The sequence below is a fragment of the Bombus affinis genome, chromosome 14, assembly GCF_024516045.1.
Source record: "Bombus affinis isolate iyBomAffi1 chromosome 14, iyBomAffi1.2, whole genome shotgun sequence".
NCBI classification, from domain to species: Eukaryota; Metazoa; Arthropoda; class Insecta; order Hymenoptera; family Apidae; genus Bombus; species Bombus affinis.
Genome location: NC_066357.1, coordinates 9,178,248 through 9,197,760, shown reverse-complemented (window position 1 = coordinate 9,197,760; position 19,513 = coordinate 9,178,248). Strand labels below are relative to the sequence as shown.

The following is a 19,513-nucleotide window of genomic DNA, read 5'->3' as shown; positions in this document are numbered from 1 at the left end:
GATTGTATCAAAATAAATCAATAATCAGACAACATTTTTATTGGTAACACTAAATATCATATTTCATCTTAATCGTGTCATTCTTAATCTTTCTATCTGGTAAATCAACCTTATTTAATCAAATAAAGTTATCACTATATGTATATATATATATACACTAAATTTCTAAGCGTAGATATTCTATCTTTTAAATCCATAAATTGTTTTCATGGCAACTATATTATTGTGAGTGTTATTTTCTAGTAGTAGTAAACTAAGTAAACATTGAGCGTTTATTTTCTACACGTATCTTATTTCTTATTTCTTTATTTGACTACACTCGCTATTGAAAACATATCTTTTCTAGGAATTTGACGACTCTTATTTATGCACGCTTGACTTATCTGCGAGTCTTCCTCTCCCCACTCCTCGTCAACCGAAATTCGCCGGCTAACCCGTCGCGCGGGATCTAGTTTAGTATCGAATATCAGAGCGATTAGGTGTGTTTTCGTGTCACTCTGTAGCAGATACATATTTCTCTTTCCATTACGTGGCATTTTCGTAGTCATTTCTTCATCGCTTAAAACCACCCTATTGTTAACTTCGTAAAATTAAGGTATTCTTTTGTTTAATGCTTTGTTATAACTTATTAGGTTAAGTAAATTACGATTAGATTAATGCGTAAATGTTTTAAGTATAGATAATATGGAGAATTGAGTGTAAACAATTGTAAACCAAATCCACTTCTAAATCTGAGAGGTCAAAATAAAAATTAATTATTATTATTATTATTATTATGTATTATTTGATTATCTTCTGTTTTTGATTGCTTTTTTTGCTATCAGATTTCCTGATAGCTCGTATAATAAGCTTTCAGGACTATTTTAACGTTGACTATTGTTTTATCTTTAAATAACATATTCTTTTTATGTATTTATTTTAATGTTTTGGTTTTCTTTTATGAAGACTATTGCTTGATAGCGAAGAAAACTTTGAAATAGTAGAGGGACTCTATGAAATTCAAAAGAACGTCACGATCCATTAATGATGAATTCAGGAAAAAATTTTTGTTATCACAAATACTGTAATACGAGTATTACAAATAATCGTGTGAATTACATATTGGATCATAAAATCACGAAGTATCGGATCCTGTGGAAGGTTGTGCCTTTCTAATGGTGCGTAATCAAATAATACATTTTTCTTTTTAACTGAATGGTTTTATTTTTAAAAATAATTTCCATTGTATTTAATTTTGTCCTAGCGCACGAAATTCAAGTGAATAAAATAAATTTTTATTTAAAACATAATTGTTATTGTCGTTATCAATATAGGCGCGTAAGTTAACCCTGCTGCAATCTTCGAGTTCCTCATATCTTGATGTCGCTTTCGTTTCAATCGGAAAAGAGCTTTTAATGTTTTAAGAAAATAATTAGAATACCATTGAAATTACATACATTAACGGCGATTGTCTCTTATTTCCTACATACATAAGAATTTTTGTAACGATAGAAAAATAAGATTCATAAATAACCGAAAATAACCTAAAGAGCGCAGAAGGTTAGGTAAGAGGGTTAGATATCCAATGCAGTAAAAATTGAATACATTATATACACAATGAGAACAATGATATTAATAATGCGTCGCGAGAGCATTTTCTGAATTAATTTTAAATTAATTTAATGAATATGACTTGGCAAACATATGCATATCGTGACGATGAAGATTTTACAAGAATTTTGCCAACAAAGGAAACAATTTTGCTCAAACTTGGTTAAATTGCATTTTGGATATGATCAGTTTGGAATTGCGATTTGGATATGAAACTCCTAAGTTTTCTGATGGTAACACACGAGCAATTGTGATACTGCTTCATAGATTATTATTTAAATCGTCGTCGACGATATTATATTAATTATACAGGACGATTCCAAAGTGCGGGTATACTTAAACTTTCGAATTTTGTTTTCTCGAAAACGAACCCCCGTATGAAAAACATCAATTCTATATATCTAACTTATTTTTCCAGGCGTGCCGCGACATCAAAATCATCCTGTATGTAGTAAATAGTATAAGCAACATTACGCTATAACATTCGTCACTTATATTGGAATTCTTGTCTCCCTAAATCAGTCGATTGAACGTATTGTAAATAAAAAACACTAAAACTAAGCTAATTACGATTAGCTAAAATGACACACTAAAGTGACACACTCGCTTAAAAATTGTTCATATCCGAATTTCGCACTTGATTGAAATATCAAATAGACCTACCTTACTCTATCAAATACAAAAAGATACATACGTTCGGATTTTCATTGGACGAAATAAATATTAATAATTGCGTTATTCGACGGCATGCCTGAATCTCTCTCAGACTACACTACCAAACGGTTAAAGATAATAAATGTGGCAACACTCGCGTGAAATATCTAATGCGATTATACATATGTATATAAGAAAGAATATGTATATAAGAATACGCGAGGTTAACTACACAAGTATTACATAGAAACGAACCTAACATTAGGTCCTAATTTTATATTAACCTAGGATTGAAACGGCCTATATGAAGTATGAGACCCGTTGGATTGTGCCGTACGAAATAAAGGAACGGCTGGTCCAATTTCAATCTCGGCTTCTCTTCTGATCTTTCTATAGTCCTCATTCTTTCCTTGAACGAAACTGTACGATAGTTTGCCGGTTCCATATTGACTGTCCGTCTTCTTCTACGGGATGTTTGTTCGCCGATGTGTCGAGAATTTCGTAAAGTAGGACTTGCTGGATAAATTTCCATGTGATGTCGTCCATTAGCGATGTTTTCATCGCCGCACGTACTGAATAGATTCATCTGGAAATGACCAATTATAGAGTAAGCATATATAGAATACGTTTACCGTGAATTAAGAAAATTTAGAGAAACAACTTGAAAATATTCCATCGCAAGAATTTTTTGAATAAATTCAATTAATGGATTTGTATTGCGTTTTTGCTTTAGGCTTATGATCTGATGATCTTACAGGACTAACTTAGGAACTGGTGCATATAATTATTAATTTGTCATTGATTTGTAAACTTTGGTAAAATCCACGCACTGCCATTACAGAGTGACTGAAGTGTTTAGACGCTTATAAACGACAGAGTATGTGTTCGACAGTGTGCGACACCCTGTGTAACTACCAGTAATCTGTAGAATTACCTGTAAAACGTCGGACAAGAAGAGACGATTTCCAATTCCATTGATCCCTTTGAAGTCAGCGTTAGACGAAAACAGCTGATCGAGTCCCATCCTCTTCAAAGCAGCAGTAGCGTTCACAATGGACCGATGACTAAATTTGGGTACTTGTAATTCAAGGCTCGGTCTAGGTATAAGAACCTTCAGTAGCTTATCCCAAGCTCCATCTTGAAAAGCTTCCTTGATAAACCTTTGTTCTAGTCGATCCAAAGTATCACCGGGCGCAGCGTGACCTTGTTGACCTGGTACGAGAAATATGGTCGAAACGAGCTTATCCACACTTCCAATGGCACTAACAGTCGCATCCAAACTGGGCTCATAACCGGCAAGAACGTTCGATCGCCAAACGGTAGCCGGGACGGGGATCAATTTCCTCAGTCTATGAGCAGCTGAGACGGCAAAGTATAATTCCCCGTCTCGGCCTGTTGTACTCGCGGAACTTGTGTTGCAATCCGTCTGAAACACATTTGCTGAAATTGTAGCCAGCGGTGATCTTAGAGGAACCGTGTTGCTCTTCACGAAATCCTTTATTCTACCTCCAGTCTGTTTCCTAATCAATAGATTGGTTCGGCGACGCACGAGATCACTGATAGTAGCGAAATTTACTTCGGTCACCAATCCTTCGTAAAATTGTTGAGCTTGCTCCTTATAAAACGGCAACAATCTTCTCACCTTAGCTTTATCCGCAAATAATTCGCGGACAAACGCCGCGTTCGCGATACCTTGGTGCCTCGCCAAGCTCACCGTGTCCGTTACGTTCTGGAAAATAAGATGCGGGTTGAAAGTGGCCACATTGTCGAGTCCAAGTATTTCGTTCATCTGGTCTGACGTTGATCCTCGAGCACCGAGGAAGATCATCGCCAACAGACTAGTCATGCCGAACGGTGAAAGAACGAGCGATCTTCCAGTACTCAATTTGCTGTTCGCCGCGACCCAAAACTTAATTGCTAGTTCGTTACAAAGCCTCGAAAAATTGATAATATCGGCACTCGCGTTGCTCGTGCTAGTATCCAATCCACCGATGCTTTTCGAGGCATTTAGGGAAACAGTCGATTCCGCTTTGTTCGCGGGAGTCGATTGATAATTTGAGGGATATTTTGTCGAACTCGCGTCCACCATCGTCGACATTGTCGATGTCGATGCCTCGAAGTGCTTCGTTGACGTGGTAGATCCCGTGGTGAATTCTGTCGACGATGGAATTACTTGGTGCAACGATATCCGCTGCCACGTGTGCTGATTTATGCTCGTGTTGTTCATTTTGCTCTGTAACATCGAACTTGGCGAATCATTCATCTTCTGATTTATGTGCGACTCGTTACTGTGTAATTTACTTGCGGCTCCCAGCAACTGCGTTCCTATCGAATTATTCATACTAACATTACTCTTATACGAATATATTTCAATGGGAATTTTTGTTTTGTTCTCCGATCTGTTCCAATCTACCGAATTCATCGTACTACCTTTGATCTCGTTTGATTCCTCCGTGATGGAATTTAGAGCAGTGGTTATCGATTCAGGAGTAGACGAGACAACGGAAGATTTCGTATCGCTGACAGGCATTGTGGTTGTATTATTCAAAATATTGATTTTATGTTGATCCTCGGATGTATTAGTCAAAATATTAATTTTATGTTCGTTCACGTCTGTGTTATTCAAAATGTTCATTTTATGTTGGCTCGCGATTGTGTTGTTCGTAATGTTAATTTCTTGTTGGTTCACGGTTGTGTTGCTCAAAATGTTCGTTTTATGCTGATTCAGGTTTGTGTTGTTCAAAATGTTCGTTTTATGCTGATTCCAGGTTGTGTTGCTCAAAATATTCGTTTTATGTTGACTCATGGTTGCGTTGTTCAAAATGTTCGTTTTATGCTGATTCGCGGTTGTGTTGTTCAAAATGTTCGTTTTATGCTGATTCGCGGTTGTGTTGCTCAAAATGTTCGTTTTATGCTGATTCGTGATTGTGTTGCTCAAAATGTTCGTTTTATGCTGATTCGCGGTTGTGTTGCTCAAAATGTTCGTTTTATGCTGATTCGCGGTTGTGTTGCTCAAAATGTTCGTTTTATGTTGACTCACTGTTGCGTTGCTCAAAATGTTCATTTTATGTTGGTTTACCGCTGTGTTGTTCAAAATGTTAATTTTGTGTTGGTTCGCGGCTGTGTCGTTCAAAATATTAATTTTATGTTCATTCATAGTTGCGTTGTTCAAGATGTCAGTTTCGTGTTGGTTCATGGTTGCGTTTCCCGAAATGTTGATCTTCTGTTGGTTCACGATCGTGTGAATCAACGTATCATTCTTTGCCTGCTCTTCAGTCTTCTTTAAAGGACTTTGCAGTACGATTTTATCTATCGAACTCTCCACTGGATGCTCCTCTGCGTTAGATAAATTCGCGATGACCGTGCTAGATTCGCTCAAGTTCGTCGACAATTCATCTATCGCGGTCTGATACGTAAATGTTTGTTTGTCGTGTTCTGACGACGTTTCTGTCGTGTATTCTAGGTATGTTATAGAAGTTTTATCATTGTTTTGCGATGCTCCCTCAGTAATATTTTCAGCATTCGCAATTGTGCTTCCTGTGTTTGTACTTGTCGAAGCCTCGTTACTCGATATTGTCGTCTCGTAAGTTGATGTCTGTTCGTTAAGCGCGTTATTCGCGAAGGAAGTTGATATTCCATCGGCGACGGTAGTTTTTACAGCAACATCAAGGGTAGACGACGCTACTGTCGTAGTTTCCGAAGCGGTGGACAGTTCGTTTTTTAATAGCGAAGATTCAATTTTCTGCTGGTCGGTAAACAGGTCGTCCTTTGTTGTCGACGTTCGATAAATTTCATTCTCGTTTGTCGAATCTTTTTTCGTTGTATCATTCGTGCTATCCTCGTTAACCGAGGTAGACAACTCCGAATTTGACGTAACAGTCTCTGTTGAGTTGAGCTTCTCAGGAGATGACACTGTTGTCTCCTTGAATACAGCTTGTGTTTTATTTGTCTTCGAATTGGATAAATAAGAATCAGCGATGAGCGAGCTTGCTACAGTGTTAGGTAACAAATCGTCCGATAAATCGTTCGGTAAGGTGATTGACTCGATAATGGGTCTATTCGTAGCAGGTGAGGCTGTATGAAGCATACTCTCGATAAGCGCTATCGCTTGTAAAACGTTGGAACTAGTAACCGGCGTCTCGTTAATATTCGTCGTTGGCTCTGTCACATTTGTCTGAACACTCGTTATACTATCAGATTTCGTCGAAATATCCGAAACGTTTGCCGTTTTATCAAGCTCTGTCGTACTCATCGAAACAATCGGCGCGGATATAGTAACGGAGGAAATCTTCTCTTGATCAGGATCGAACTTCATCGTCATTTCGCTAGACGATTCCTGTATACGTTCTTCGGACGTATTATTCGCATTTTCTAGTCGGTCATCGTTGGTCGTGGAAGGATGCGTTGTAATTTCGGAACTGTCATTACGTTTTCCCTCGCTTTCAGTGGGAATCGACTGGAACCCGAAAGAGGAAGATAACACGGGAGAAACGTCATTGGAGATTTGACTGATCACGTTTGATAAAGAATTTACCAGCTCCATAGATGGAGAAGATTTTGGAGGCTCGATCGGCTCGCTTAAGGGATCACTTGGTTTGGTTACTGTGTCGTGTATCGTCGTCGATGGTACCAATGTTGTTGTTCTATATTTATTTGTACTTGCGGGAGTACTCGTGGTCGATACAGAAGACTGCGGTGGCAATTTCGTAAAGGATACAGAAAATTGTAACGGCGGTTTGGTAAACGGTAGAGAAGACTGTGATGGTAATTTGCTAAACGGTTTGTTAGTGTTTTGAACTTGATTCGCTTCCATCATGGACGGTGTCTGCGTTTTCAATGGAACTTTATCGTATTCCTGGTTCGAAATATCGGTCGTTGGCTTCGTCTTTGTTTGTGTTACCAACGAAACGGTCTGGTCGGTAACAGTTTCATCGATGTGCGATGTATTATATTTTGCCTGTAACGTTTCACTCGCCGTTAGACCGATGTTATCGTAACTGTTTTTGATGGACTCGCCTATGGTCGATGAAACAGAAACGCCGATGGTTGTTGGTTTTGTAATAGCACTTGTGGATGCCAGGTTTTCTTTGTCCCGAACGTTAAATCCGTAAGTAGTAGTACTTTCTGACAACGGTATCGCCCCAGTCACCTTATGCAAAATGGAACTCTGAGTGGTATAACGATTGTGAGCCATCAATTCGACATTTTGCTCAGTCGTGATGACAGATACCGGAATCATTAATTTCTCCGTATAAGAGATAGTCGTAGGTTTCGTAGCAATTGTCGGCAGCGTTTCGTTCTTCTTGGTTTGCTCGTTTCGTTCGTTTGTATATTTGTTAGTATTTTCGGGTTTCGTCTGTGCAACCGTTTCACTTACGTCAGGCTTCAGCGAATCGGAAACCGAATTATTCTGTTTATGTATGACATAGATGGCAGATGATGACGGTTTCGATGTTGGCTTTTCAACGTAGTGGCTTTCTTCGACCTTATTTCCGTATTTGTCACCGGCCAAAATAGCTGGTAAAATATTGCTCCACTCGACGTTCACGTTTTCTGGGATCATCGGGTGCGAGCCAGAGAGCGTCGATAACGGTTTATCCATAGCGCTTTTCAGTACGCTTTGCACTTTTTCCACGACGTCCATTACCTAGAAAAGATTTTAACATAACGTTACCTCGTTACTTCTGCAAAGCTAAGAAACGATAATAAAACTTGGCGTAAATGCGCGATATTAGACACTGAAAGACGTAATTAAAATAAGTTAAATATTATTTCGTCGACGTAAAATACGTATTAAAATAGGCGATTTTTCGTTAGAAGCCTATGCTATGAAAAATATAAATCTTAGAATCGAGACGGATAACGAAAAGATCTTAAACAAATTGGATATGAATAATTTCTTTCAATTTTCACTCTTGCGGCCGAATTTTCTATTTTCTCGGTTTAACCAACCACTCGTTCTAAGAACTCGCATATCTTACTTTACCTTCTTTCCTCCCGTAAGTATATCCTCGGCTTTTTGGGGCTCTTGAATATCCATGTTAGAGTGATCCGGCCCTCCACTCGCGATTAAAGCTTGAATCTCTTGCATAGTCATTTGCCTCGTGATCATATCGCCTCTCTCGTTGTACGTGTAAAATTGAAATCCATCGGGTTTCAGCAAATTCGCCGGAGACGGTGGCAATCGATGAAAATTGACCGCGGCCGAGCCAGGTGACCTGTTGTTTCCCGTTGCACGAACAACCTCGTTCTTCGTATCTTTCGATTCTTTCGATATGCCCGATATTGGCTGATACGTGTCCGCCCTAGAAATTCCAGGGTATTATAAATACGTGAAACTTCTGCAAACTAAAATCATCGAACGAGTCGCAACCCATTGGAATACCGATTCTTCTCGAGCTAAACGCGATGTATACTAGACCATTGGCAGACCGTCTGGCAGAGGATCGTGCATGCCAATTAGTTGAACTTGTCATTATTGTGCTTCGTACGTACATTTTGTATCTACGAAATACAATAGACTCTTGATTATCCGATCAACCGAACGAACCACTATTGGAATATTAATCGACGCGAAATTTGGATGCAAGTAAAAATGTTGGATAACGCGAAGGTTCTCTTGTAAAAGAAAAACTGGGATACAGAAATAGAAATTGGAAGAAATTGTTATATTTTCATTCGAATGTTCTTGATTCCCTTTAATATCGATATTTATAAAGTGGTTATTCCAGTATGCAAAGAATGCGTGCCACGATCAAATCGTACAATCGGGCTTTTACCGTATTACAAAATTGCAATTTCAACTTAATATCCACGAAAAGGATTTTTGCGAATGACCGTACGTTTAAGTAAGCTAAAGACACGACGAAAACGAAAAAGGAAAGACAGACATACAAAGCGATGTAAAAATACAGAGGAAACGTTAACGGTAATTTCGCTATCGTTTAATCGATCTACCACTTGTTTTTCACGATATATATTTTGCAACGTCGGCTGCAAAACTCGATTAAGAATCTCTCGCATCTCTCTTGCGATCTTTACGAGCTTTTTACTCCTCCGTTTCTAGCTTCCGCGCGATTCTTTTCCAATAACGATCTCCAATCGCTACATCGGCTATTCTACGAAGCAAGGACGCGCGTGGTTACATCCCGTCGTTATTTATCGTCGTGCTTCTCGTTCGATTCATGCACGAGTCATTGAAATACTGACCTAGATTTAAAATATTTCATAGGCAGCAACACGGTTGTGGTGGTTTCTGGAAGTAGGCGTTCCGAAGCCAGGCTGAGACTTAAACATGCCCACAGCACAAGTGTCGCCAAAGTGGCATGGGACGATTCCAACGACATATTTCTAATGCCTCTCCTCTTGCACGATCTGCAATCAATAAAGGACAAATCATCGAGTCGCTGATTTATGTCTATCTACGTAAAAGACAAAGACCGACTAGTAATGACCGGTGTATCATACGCCAGATCATAGCAAACACCGTCCATATCATAGAAAAATGATCGTGAAAATAGATCGGAAGAAATAAACGGGGGACGAGTCTGTTCTCTTTTAGGTGAACGACCCTACGGTTCCTTGTTACCCTCTTACGGATCATCGCCTTAACACGACGACCGGTTCTCCGTCGTGTTATAAATCGCTGAGTAAATCGCGATTTACTCGAGTGCAGCTTGCGAACGACTTTTATCGAAATTCGCTTGAAACCTATCGATTGAATTACCAAACAATTACCTGTTAATCGTATTTAATTGTTTAACCGTAAGCACGTCGACTTTCGAACTAAATGAACGATCTCTTCGCGGGTAGTCGATGTGTAACTATCAGTGATAAAAGGAGTAAAATGAGAAAGAGAATATATATTCTATAGTTCGCGTTGAAAGGAAGAAACTTGTTGCACTTGATTCGGAATATCTGGATTTCCCGAGATATCGGGATACACCGGCGCGTGTCGTGCGAAGAAAGCGGCGTACAATGAGATTGCGAGGAAACGTGCGATCGAGAAATGTCGACGACAATCCCGAAAATCTACAAAATATAATAAACGAAATGTTTGGTGGAACGAAAACCGCGTTATTCGCGCTCTTGAGCGCGTTAATTGTATTTCTTCGCCGTTTGACGATACCCTGCCTGCTGAATGTTCCCTTCGGCCAACGTTCATCGTATCTGTATCGACGATTGTTTCTAATACAGCGACGATATTCTAGCGCTTAACGAACAGCGAGATACTTATGCACCTCTGTACAAGGGTAAATATCGAGACGATAAATTTAACTACCTCGATTAAAAACGTGATTTAAAGGAATACTACTGCGAAGATTAACACTGCGTGCGTTCGACTTTTCCTTCTTCCTTTTTCTCGCTGTCTACGTTTCTTTTTCCTCTTTTTATCCTTTGCCGTGTCTTCTTGACAGCGCGCGCAGATCTGTATTTCTTCCCGTATCACCTGCCGTCTCTACTGTCTTCCACCTTGGACGAGCGCGTACTACGTGCTTGAATCCTCGGTTAAGACGAGTGCATCGGACTGAGAAAGAAAAGTGATCGAAGAGGGGGAACATAGTCTTCGAACGAAAAGATGGAGAAAGGGTGAACTTGGAGAGTGGAGATGTTGGTTGGAACGGTTTACGCGGGGGGACAGACGAATGTCGGAATACATGGGAATATATATCGAAAGAAAAAGGAAGAAAGAGAAAAGAAGGAGGGATAGTATGAAGTTGAAGGACCAACGTGTAGAGCTGAGTTACGCGGGTAAAAGCAGATGTAAATCGAAGGTGGAATAAAAGATCGGAACCGATGCTTCGAATCCGTGGACCGGGCGATGCATCGCTTTTGCATTTCCAGATAAAAGCTGCGTGCTCTTTATTTAAAAAGAGAAACGAATCAACCATTCGCTCGTTGTCCATCGATCGTTGCTATGATATCATAATATTTCTTAATAACATCGTGACACCGTTCTTCCACGTTTCTTCCACGTTTCTTCCACGGAGATCCATTTCTTTCTACGAAAGTGATATTAACTTCTCTTTTATTTTTAATTTCGTAATTCGTTACAGCGAATGTAATGTATTTAAGCTGGTAAAATGATATTTAGCCGGAAGAAATTAACAGCGATTAACGGTACACCGACTGAATAAGTTGGCTTCACGATGATACGTAATTCGTAACGAAAGAAATTTTATCGAAGCTACTTTCGTCAAAGTATATAGACACGCGTGACTGTCTCGGTCTTTCTTCTTTCTTTGTTTATAAATGTCCGTACGAATTTGTATGTTGATATTGCGACAAAAGATGCAAAATACTTTGTTTTTATATACGTGCATGTATCTTATTTCTATCTATTCTACGATGAGAAACAGCGACGAGCGCTTAACGGTATTCGTTTATTCTACTTCCCTTTCCACTCTGTTCTCCAACTGTTTTAAGAAATATTCGACCGACTTGACCTGCTGCCCAAAAATCGCAAAAGTATCACAAGAGTAGAATGACATATAGGAAATACAAACGAGATTCTACAAATTCGTTCGTGTAATTTTGCCCGTGGTACCTCGATTGTTCGTCATCGGTCACGAGTTGAAATTCCACGATCATAGCAGAAACCGTAATTGTTTATCGCATAGTTGAAATTCAGGATAGCTTGATATTCTTAACGCGTACAGGTTGCCACGAATATTGGAAATAAATAATTTCACGGTGGCAGAAAAAATTGCGATCGTAAAAATACCACACGATCTTATCGTTTTGCTTGTTCTCAAATTCCACGTTCAAAAGATATACGTAATTCGTTAATTAAATTATAAAGAGAGAGAAAGAGTAGGTAACAGACACAACTGTGTGAAAAAGCACGAGCGTCGACGATCGATCAAATGGTCAAATGAAAAATGCTTCGGATCGATCTAAAGGCACTTCGCGTCATATTCGATATCGTGGAAATAATTGAAATTATATGATATTTTGATTCGAGGCGTTTTTCTATGGTAACGCTGTAGTATTTGATTCGCGTTTATATTATCCCTATTATTCGGATATCGCGTCAAAATTACAAGACCGATAGAGAAGAGGCCGAACACACGCAACATGAACGTACAATCGAAGAATTCCGGAGAAGAAACGCGTTTCATCGATGGAAGCGAATACAGGGGCACTTGGAACGTACTAGGAATGGAGGGAATTGGCAAATTCGTTCTGCCGCACAGTTAGTATAACTACCAAGAAGTATTACAGAAGGATCTCGAATGCGTTACTTTGCACCTTCCTCTATGAATCGTTCGGGAAAAGAAAGAAGCAGAAGGTGAAAGGCATTATGGGAAGAGCAAAGAAAAAGGAAAAAAAAAGGGGGGGAAAAGAAAGAAGCGACCATAATAGGAAATAAAATGCAGATGGTGAAGTGTAAATAGTAAAAGAAAAAGCAAGAACCAGAGAGTATCGTGTGCGTATGCGAGATACGTATGTTATCCTTTGCGGAACTCGGAATTAAGTCTTCTAAGATGTACATGCTAACTCTAATAATTGTGTCTAAGAAGTATGTATGTACAGCACATGTACTGGTTTTTGAGCACGACATTGAGCATTTCTCGCGCGTAAGTCGACACGTACCGTTACGCGACCATTTTCGTCGCTTCGTGTTCTAGAGTTTGTACGCGTTTTTCATTTACCCATAGGCTTAAGAATCCCGGTCTTAAAATACATACATTCACCATACAAATTTCACCAACACCATACATACACACACGTACGCGCACATTTATTCTTTCTCTTCTTCTTTTTCTCTCGCTTCGTCTCTTTCTCTCTCTCTCTCTATATATATATATATATATATATATATGTGTGTGTGTGTATATATATATATATATTTATCTCTTATATATATATATATATAATAAGATACATGTGTATATATATATATATATATATCTTATTTTTTCTACCGTTAGGTCACTTGCTCCTTTAGTCCCCTTCTTCTGCACTTCAGCCTCATTTCAGTAAATAAACCGAATCTATCTGCCCGCAATAGATGCCATCTATGAAGGAGAGTTTCGCGATGGTACATATCATGGGCATGGTAGTTTATATTTTCCTCGCCTACAGAGAATAGATGGAATTTGGTCGCAAGGTGAATGTAAGAACAAACGATATACCTTTAACGATGGATTAATTTTTCGTAACCATAACTGGGAGTACTGCAGATTCCCTGACAGACGGTTGGTAAAACACGTTCCATTCCTGAAGGTACTTTATAGATTAAAGATAAAGATAAAGCTCGTCGATCTGTAGATTGTCCCGTTTTCATCTATTATTAGAGATCAGTCATAGATTATTAATTTGTTGTCATGAAAAAGTGGTTGAATGATTTCAAGAGGGTCGTAACTTGTTGTAAATCGTCCTTTTTGCTGGTAGACACGTACAGGACATGCGAAGATCGCCGATATTTTGTTTTAATAGGAACATATAATTTTTAATGCATCGATCAACGAAGGTCGTTGGTAAATTAATTTTTTAACATAAATGAATTAACACGTTTTTTTATGGGGAATAAGGAGTTGCGTCAATTAACGCATTTACACTATTATAGCCACACGTATTAGAACTTGGTGATACATAGATTTAGTACAGGTTGAATGCTTCTCGTTACTTCCGTTATTTTACTCGCGTCATATGTGTCGTATAACGTAAAATATTAAATAAAGTAAAATTCCTTAGACTTTTTTCCAATAAATGTAACGTGTATATATTGTTTACAAAGTGTATTCACGGACAGAAAAATTAATTAAATCCGTACTTCTCGAAACCATTCAATTATGTCCCAACCATTCTTCTGAATGCAACTAATTTGCAAGTAATTTGCAGTAATTGACTAAAATAAAATACTACGGATATTAAAATTAAAAATAAACTACACTGCGTCATCGTATCTTAAAAAACTTACTTGACTTGTTAAGGGAAGGGGCTAAGAAAGAAAGAAAAATATGTCTTTCATTAAAGCAACGTCTTTTAGATATCAAACGTGCATTAAATACGGATTGAGACCTGGTGGAGCAACATTACGCACAAATGATCGAAACGAATTTCTTATTCCCCCTACATGCTACGATGCAGGCATTGGAATTTTTAATCCATGTAAATATCATATTGTATCCCACCAAGACTCGAAAAAGGTACGTACGTCGAAAAGAAAAGTCTGTTATGCAATAATTTATTAAATTTTCCAAATATTCAAAGGTACTTGAAATACCAAATATCAAATTCACTCGCTGGATACAGAAGAACTGTCAGAAAGCGTGGTCCGAGCCAACCGGAAATCGAAAAGATCTTTACGAAAATTGGTTTCCCGACAAATTTGACACGAAGTTTCTTTCAACGCTATTACCATTTTCGAACGAGTCTTTCGAACCTTGGTGGAAAAGGTACAAGCAAAAATACACAAAAATTAAATAATTGCAAACATCAATTTTAATCATCCCTACCTCTATTTCCTTTAAGATTGACCACCTTTCGTTCAGATTGCAAAGAAAAGACTCTAACTAATGAAAAAAATGAACATTTCCAAAATCTTATTGACAGTCTCGTTGAATTTCATTGATTAAAACAGGAATGTAAAGGATACTTCAGAAAGAAATCACGTTTTCAACTCTATCTTGGGCTTTTAAATGAACGTTTGTACCTTTTTATTTCTGTGATGAACATGCACAGTTAAATTACAACGTATGATTAATCATTTTATACTTGATATTCGGTAAAAAAAGAAAAATGGAAATAAGAATGTATTTACTATTTAACAAAAACCTTTCTTTTTTCTGTTACAACAGTGGAAGCATCTGCTACTTGATGTACACGGTACACTATTAACAATCTTTTTGATATACACTCGGTAGCTTTACAGGCAACTATATCCAAAATTACACGCACCTCGTGTGTTTCATTTCCTTTTAAAAATGTTACAATTATTGGATTTGTAAGTTCTCCACAATATTCCATAGCTGTCCATCCAGAACCATTCGTTGTCAAATTCACAGTCCACTTCTGTGGCGCATTTGGATTTAACTTTAAATCACGGTCGGAAAAATTTATACTGAACAAGACGTTTAATTTACCGCCTGTTTCGCTGATGGTAGTATCGAAGAAATAAATATTCTTGTAATTATTGTCATCTTCGATTACTGGGATATTTATCGGTAACTAAAACGTGATGAATAAACTGTTAACTTAGTCATTCAGTTTTATTTTTAACATCTATGCTCTAAAATGTGTAATAATTTACCGTAGTAATGTTTCCCTTTTCCGTATTGATCATTTTCACAGCGTGATTGTTAGTGTCAGCTATGTATATGAGACCTTTTTCTGCATTTATAGCAATACCGCTAGGTTCATCGAACTATAAATTATAAAGAATTCATAAATACATGATTAAATTGATAACTATAAAATTTATTTTATAGACAACATACTAAAAAGCTTGCATGTGGTATTCCAACACCATATATGGCTTTACATTGCTTAGTGGATACATTGATTATCTTAATTTTATGATTGTAAGTGTCTGTTATATAAATAATGTTTTCTTTCGGATGCCATGCTATACCCAAAGGATGTTGAAGCTTTACCCCATAGTTTACACCGTCTGTGTCTCCATAGTCGTGCAGATCCTGTGATATCATGATTATCAATGTTATAGTTATTATTCGATTAATTAAGAAGAATCCTCGCTTATCGGAAATCGTTGAAATTAATTCGTATTCATTCAAACATACCAATGGGTTTCTACTTCCACCACAAATGTGGACAACTTGTCCAGTTTGTAAATTTAGGCTCCTAATAGCACTGCTTTCACTGTCGGCAAAAACAGCAATCTTTAGTACTTCGGCGATAGTTATACCAGACGGTTGCGCTAAACCAGCCAAGAGAGGATACGTATTGTTGCGATTTTCCTCCGTGCCACTTCCTACTATCGCCAGACAAGTACCCTCTTTGTATTTTCTAGACAAATTTATCAGCAAAATATATGATTCTCATTGATGAAAAAAGAACTTCCATACATATTAAAATAATTTTGATGTTACTTATTTTTCCACCAAATAGTATCTTCCAAGAAGAGTGCCCAAATCTGATGGTTACCAGCCATTGCAATTAACAATATGGGTGTGATATTGTTACCATGCTCGTGTTTATAAATAGCCAAATCCCATGGTGAAGCTAAAACTTGATCTGTACCGATTTTACCTCCGTTGTAATCATTACCTTTAGTACCGGTACCAGCAATAGTAATCACTGTTTTTTTTATCAGGTCTATCTAAAGAAAAATATTAATTATACGTACATCGTATCAAAAAGACAATTTCACATTTGACAGTTTAAATTACTACCTTCCTAATTGCGTGATTTTTAGTGTCGGCTACGTAAATCACACTGTCTAACGTAGACATTCCCTGAGGTCCATTAAACTTTGCAGTTTCAAAATTTCCATCTCTGAAATCCGGATTAGGACCACCAATAATGTGTTGCACATTTCCTGCAGTATCCATTACTAAAATTCTGTTGTGGCCTGTATCAGCAACAACCAAATTTTCTCCTTGCTCTGTTTGAAGGATTTCCACCTTACTTGGAAACAGAATGTTTTCATTTCCAACAGGCAGTAAATGTTGTGCCAATTGCAAAGGAATATCATTTGTATGAATTTTATTTAATGATCTAAAATAAGTTAACGCTACGCCTACATGTATTATCAATTCATCTCTGTGTCCTTCTCCTACAAAAACTGCAAGTAATTCACCAGTAGGACCTAATAGGGGAATAAGTTGTTTATTTGATGCGTCTCTGAATATAATTGTCACCTATAGATGTAAATGTACGATCATTACCTAACATTATTAATGTTGGCCAACATACAATTCCTAAGTAATGCCACATTGACATTGTAGTATCATTTACAACTGGATGTTTTATATTATACCTCTGTATCGCTGACATCAATTTTTTTGAATTTTTTTCGTTTGGAAATTTTGCACTGTGTACTCCAACCTGTAGGAAAATAATGGTATTATGTTGTTCAATTATTAATCTTACGTAATTAATTGTTGCATATTTTATAGTATATCTTGTATATACTAACAATAACAAGGCCGTCCTGAATTGAAAACAGTTTCTCAAGAACATCTAAATCTGATAAAACGTGCATACAATTGATGCAACAATATGTAAAGAAATCCAAAATAACTATTTTTCCTTTAAGATGTTGATATATAGATAATCCTTCTGCGACATTGAACCATTCCAAACCTAGCATATTTAAACAAGAATCTTATTTGGAAATTTTATTACAAAATCACTATAACAATATTAATATACAAAATTAATGTAACAAATGACAAATATTAAATTTTAAGTATAGGAAAAAAGGGTGGGTAACAGAAAAAAAATAATGTAGGTACATATATGTCATATATAAGAAAATGTGAATTTTTAATCTTCTTCCAGTGATAAATCATATTGTTTATACAGATTCCTAATCGTCGTTTTATTTGCTACAGCTATTGCACCTAGAACCATTTGAGTTACATCTTTAATATCATTGTATTTATGTAATAAATCCATAGTTTCTTGAGTTGAACGAAATTCTGTCTCTTCCATCCTCAAATTGGACAATTCTTGATCAAGCATTTTTTCGTATTCTACGAGCTTGAAGTATTCGCGTATTTCTTCTTCCGTAAGTAAAATATTCTTATTATTCGAATGTAATGACTGATCCGATCTTGGTGTATTTACCCCCCTAATATTCTTCATACTTTGTTCGTTGGATTTCTTAAACATTTCACTTACAACTCTCACGTACAATACTCTTTGCCTGACGAAAACCAAAGTTATATAAAATCTTTACGATATGAGAATTTCAAAGTCGATAGATAAGTTAATATGACTAAATAAAATACATATTTAAATTAGCTTCTAGTATAAGGATCTTATATGCATATACAGAATTACCTTCAAAGTTTAGAAACTATAGATCATAAATAATCAACATCGCAATCAAGTCTCATAAATTGAATAAGCTTAATGCGACTAATATTCGAATAGAATACACATATCACAAGAGATGTTCACTTTATACAACATCGAGTAATAAAATAGACGTAATCATTAACCTGGTTGAAAATCAGTGATCCGCGCTTCCTTCTTTGAAAACTCTTTGATATGCCGTAATACCAATTCCTCTTTTCTGTTAATCGACAATTCTAAACTTTGACTTTTGGCAATTTCCATACCAGTTTCTATCAATTCTTCTACTGTCTCCTGCACATTCATATTTTGTTTCGTGTATCGACTTTCGTTATTAAAATAAATTCAACAATTTAAAATATCATGGAATAGCACAAACAATAGAGAAAAAGAAGTGGTACGTTATAAATAGTAGGGACAACATATTGATGGAGGGGATTCCAAACCCATGTAAGTAATTACATACGCATAGTACAGATAAGAAATTGGCTAGGCAAAGGAATACAGGTCTGTTTGGTTATTTCTATGAACACGCATTTTATAAACTCGCCTTACAGCAGTATAGTACTATCACATTTAATTAGAAAATTATATAAATTAATAGGTAAAACATGTATTTAAGGCTATATAGTTTAAAAAAACGTATACAATAAAGTTTGTCAGTTACATAAAATATATTCTTCTGTTTACGAGTGAAGTTCGATCTTGACATTTGTCCTTTATATACTAAATTAATTGATTCTTTGCAGTTTATCACATAATAAAAAATGCTGGCAGGTACAACAAAAGATCAAGAAACGTTAAATGAATTGGAATGGATTCAAGTAGTACGTACTGAGTTGAATGAAAATGATAATATCAAACAGCCGAAAGGAGCAATACAAAAATTCAAAGAGAATCCTTTAGTACCTATAGGTAACTATAACCTCCAAAAATGTAACTTCATTATTTGATTTATATATTTACAATTTCAAAATTTTATGTCAAATATCTTATTTCAGGTGCTACAGCAACTGTAGCTGCTCTGAGTTATGGCTTGTACAATACTTTTATAGGAAATAGTCAAATGGCGCAATATATGATGCGTAGTCGAGTTGCAGCACAAGCTTTCACTATTATAGCCATGGTTGGTGGGCTCATAGTTATGGGAAAAAAACCAAGTACTGATGTATAATTATTATAAAAAGATTTATTTAATAGTAATCATGTAAAAACTGTAGTAGTCAATTATAGTCAACTGCATTTTTTATTTCATCAGGAAAGCATAACATGAAAGTTT

The 19,513-nt window shown here is 36.7% G+C and overlaps 5 protein-coding genes and 1 long non-coding RNA gene across 13 annotated transcripts in view; 3 read left to right on the top strand and 3 right to left on the bottom strand.

The window, feature by feature from the left end:
- LOC126924569 (NADP-dependent malic enzyme-like) overlaps positions 1-12,581 on the top strand; it is a 28,505-nt gene extending 15,924 nt beyond the window's left edge. The window contains exons 12-14 of one of the 2 annotated variants that reach the window (XR_007713588.1): positions 347-595; positions 946-1,157; positions 9,476-12,581. The gene's annotated coding sequence lies outside the window, so the exon portion shown is untranslated. The remainder of the gene's footprint in view (positions 1-346; positions 596-945; positions 1,158-9,475) is intronic. The other variant, XR_007713589.1, reaches the window with a different exon arrangement.
- On the top strand, positions 460-19,483 carry LOC126924607 (HIG1 domain family member 2A, mitochondrial). 4 transcript variants are annotated; one of them, XM_050739332.1, is made up of 3 exons: positions 460-595; positions 18,984-19,149; positions 19,236-19,483. In XM_050739332.1, the coding sequence occupies exons 2-3, from the start codon at positions 19,002-19,004 to the stop codon at positions 19,406-19,408; spliced, it is 321 nt and encodes a 106-aa protein (XP_050595289.1). In that variant the 5' UTR covers positions 460-595; positions 18,984-19,001; the 3' UTR covers positions 19,409-19,483. The 4 variants fall into 4 exon arrangements, with proteins under 4 accessions (XP_050595289.1, XP_050595288.1, XP_050595287.1 ...); XM_050739331.1 differs by lacking the exon at positions 460-595 and adding an exon at positions 18,536-18,684; XM_050739330.1 differs by lacking the exon at positions 460-595 and adding an exon at positions 18,547-18,684 and having other exon boundaries at positions 19,012-19,149.
- Positions 1,178-9,596, bottom strand: LOC126924552 (mucin-3A). Of its 2 annotated transcripts, XM_050739177.1 has the most exons (6): positions 9,454-9,596; positions 8,231-8,549; positions 6,779-7,891; positions 4,973-6,700; positions 3,179-4,855; positions 1,178-2,830 (listed from the first exon to the last, which is right to left on the bottom strand). In XM_050739177.1, the coding sequence occupies exons 1-6, from the start codon at positions 9,588-9,590 to the stop codon at positions 2,519-2,521; spliced, it is 5,286 nt and encodes a 1,761-aa protein (XP_050595134.1). In that variant the 5' UTR covers positions 9,591-9,596; the 3' UTR covers positions 1,178-2,518. The 2 variants fall into 2 exon arrangements, with proteins under 2 accessions (XP_050595134.1, XP_050595133.1); XM_050739176.1 differs by having other exon boundaries at positions 4,973-7,891.
- On the top strand, positions 13,843-15,454 carry LOC126924600 (uncharacterized). Of its 2 annotated transcripts, XM_050739321.1 has the most exons (4): positions 13,843-14,080; positions 14,240-14,399; positions 14,464-14,648; positions 14,725-15,454. In XM_050739321.1, exons 1-4 carry the CDS (start codon positions 14,064-14,066, stop codon positions 14,822-14,824), a joined length of 462 nt encoding a protein of 153 aa, XP_050595278.1. In that variant the 5' UTR covers positions 13,843-14,063; the 3' UTR covers positions 14,825-15,454. The 2 variants fall into 2 exon arrangements, with proteins under 2 accessions (XP_050595278.1, XP_050595277.1); XM_050739320.1 differs by having other exon boundaries at positions 13,843-14,399.
- On the bottom strand, positions 14,880-18,540 carry LOC126924566 (NHL repeat-containing protein 2). Of its 2 annotated transcripts, XM_050739221.1 has the most exons (9): positions 18,381-18,540; positions 17,351-17,517; positions 17,100-17,259; positions 16,605-17,020; positions 16,302-16,531; positions 15,993-16,218; positions 15,690-15,887; positions 15,503-15,616; positions 14,880-15,420 (listed from the first exon to the last, which is right to left on the bottom strand). In XM_050739221.1, exons 1-9 carry the CDS (start codon positions 18,538-18,540, stop codon positions 15,013-15,015), a joined length of 2,079 nt encoding a protein of 692 aa, XP_050595178.1. In that variant the 3' UTR covers positions 14,880-15,012. The 2 variants fall into 2 exon arrangements, with proteins under 2 accessions (XP_050595178.1, XP_050595179.1); XM_050739222.1 differs by lacking the exon at positions 17,351-17,517 and having other exon boundaries at positions 18,381-18,528.
- LOC126924610 (uncharacterized) lies at positions 17,934-18,369 on the bottom strand. Its single transcript, XR_007713596.1, has 2 exons — positions 18,220-18,369; positions 17,934-18,082 (listed from the first exon to the last, which is right to left on the bottom strand). It is a non-coding gene; the product is annotated as an uncharacterized LOC126924610 (long non-coding RNA).
- Positions 19,484-19,513: the final 30 nt, after the last annotated feature.

Excerpts from the sequence above, each read along its gene's own strand:
- LOC126924552 (XM_050739176.1), bottom strand. The coding sequence starts at position 9,590 with ATGTCGTTGGAATCGTCCCATGCCACTTTGGCGACACTTGTGCTGTGG. Across the intron at positions 8,550-9,453 it reads ATGAAATATTTTAAATCTAG|GGCGGACACGTATCAGCCAA; the intron begins GTCAGTATTTCA and ends TGGAATTTCTAG. Across the intron at positions 2,831-3,178 it reads TCTTGTCCGACGTTTTACAG|ATGAATCTATTCAGTACGTG; the intron begins GTAATTCTACAG and ends GGTCATTTCCAG.
- LOC126924600 (XM_050739320.1), top strand. The coding sequence starts at position 14,211 with ATGTCTTTCATTAAAGCAACGTCTTTTAGATATCAAACGTGCATTAAA. Across the intron at positions 14,400-14,463 it reads CCCACCAAGACTCGAAAAAG|GTACTTGAAATACCAAATAT; the intron begins GTACGTACGTCG and ends AAATATTCAAAG. Across the intron at positions 14,649-14,724 it reads TTCGAACCTTGGTGGAAAAG|ATTGACCACCTTTCGTTCAG; the intron begins GTACAAGCAAAA and ends ATTTCCTTTAAG.
- LOC126924566 (XM_050739221.1), bottom strand. The coding sequence starts at position 18,540 with ATGAATGTGCAGGAGACAGTAGAAGAATTGATAGAAACTGGTATGGAA. Across the intron at positions 17,021-17,099 it reads GCCAACATTAATAATGTTAG|GTCCTACTGGTGAATTACTT; the intron begins GTAATGATCGTA and ends TTCCCCTATTAG. Across the intron at positions 15,617-15,689 it reads TACCACATGCAAGCTTTTTA|TTCGATGAACCTAGCGGTAT; the intron begins GTATGTTGTCTA and ends TATAATTTATAG.
- LOC126924607 (XM_050739330.1), top strand. The coding sequence starts at position 18,663 with ATGGAGGGGATTCCAAACCCAT. Across the intron at positions 18,685-19,011 it reads GGAGGGGATTCCAAACCCAT|GTACAACAAAAGATCAAGAA; the intron begins GTAAGTAATTAC and ends AAATGCTGGCAG. Across the intron at positions 19,150-19,235 it reads GAATCCTTTAGTACCTATAG|GTGCTACAGCAACTGTAGCT; the intron begins GTAACTATAACC and ends ATCTTATTTCAG.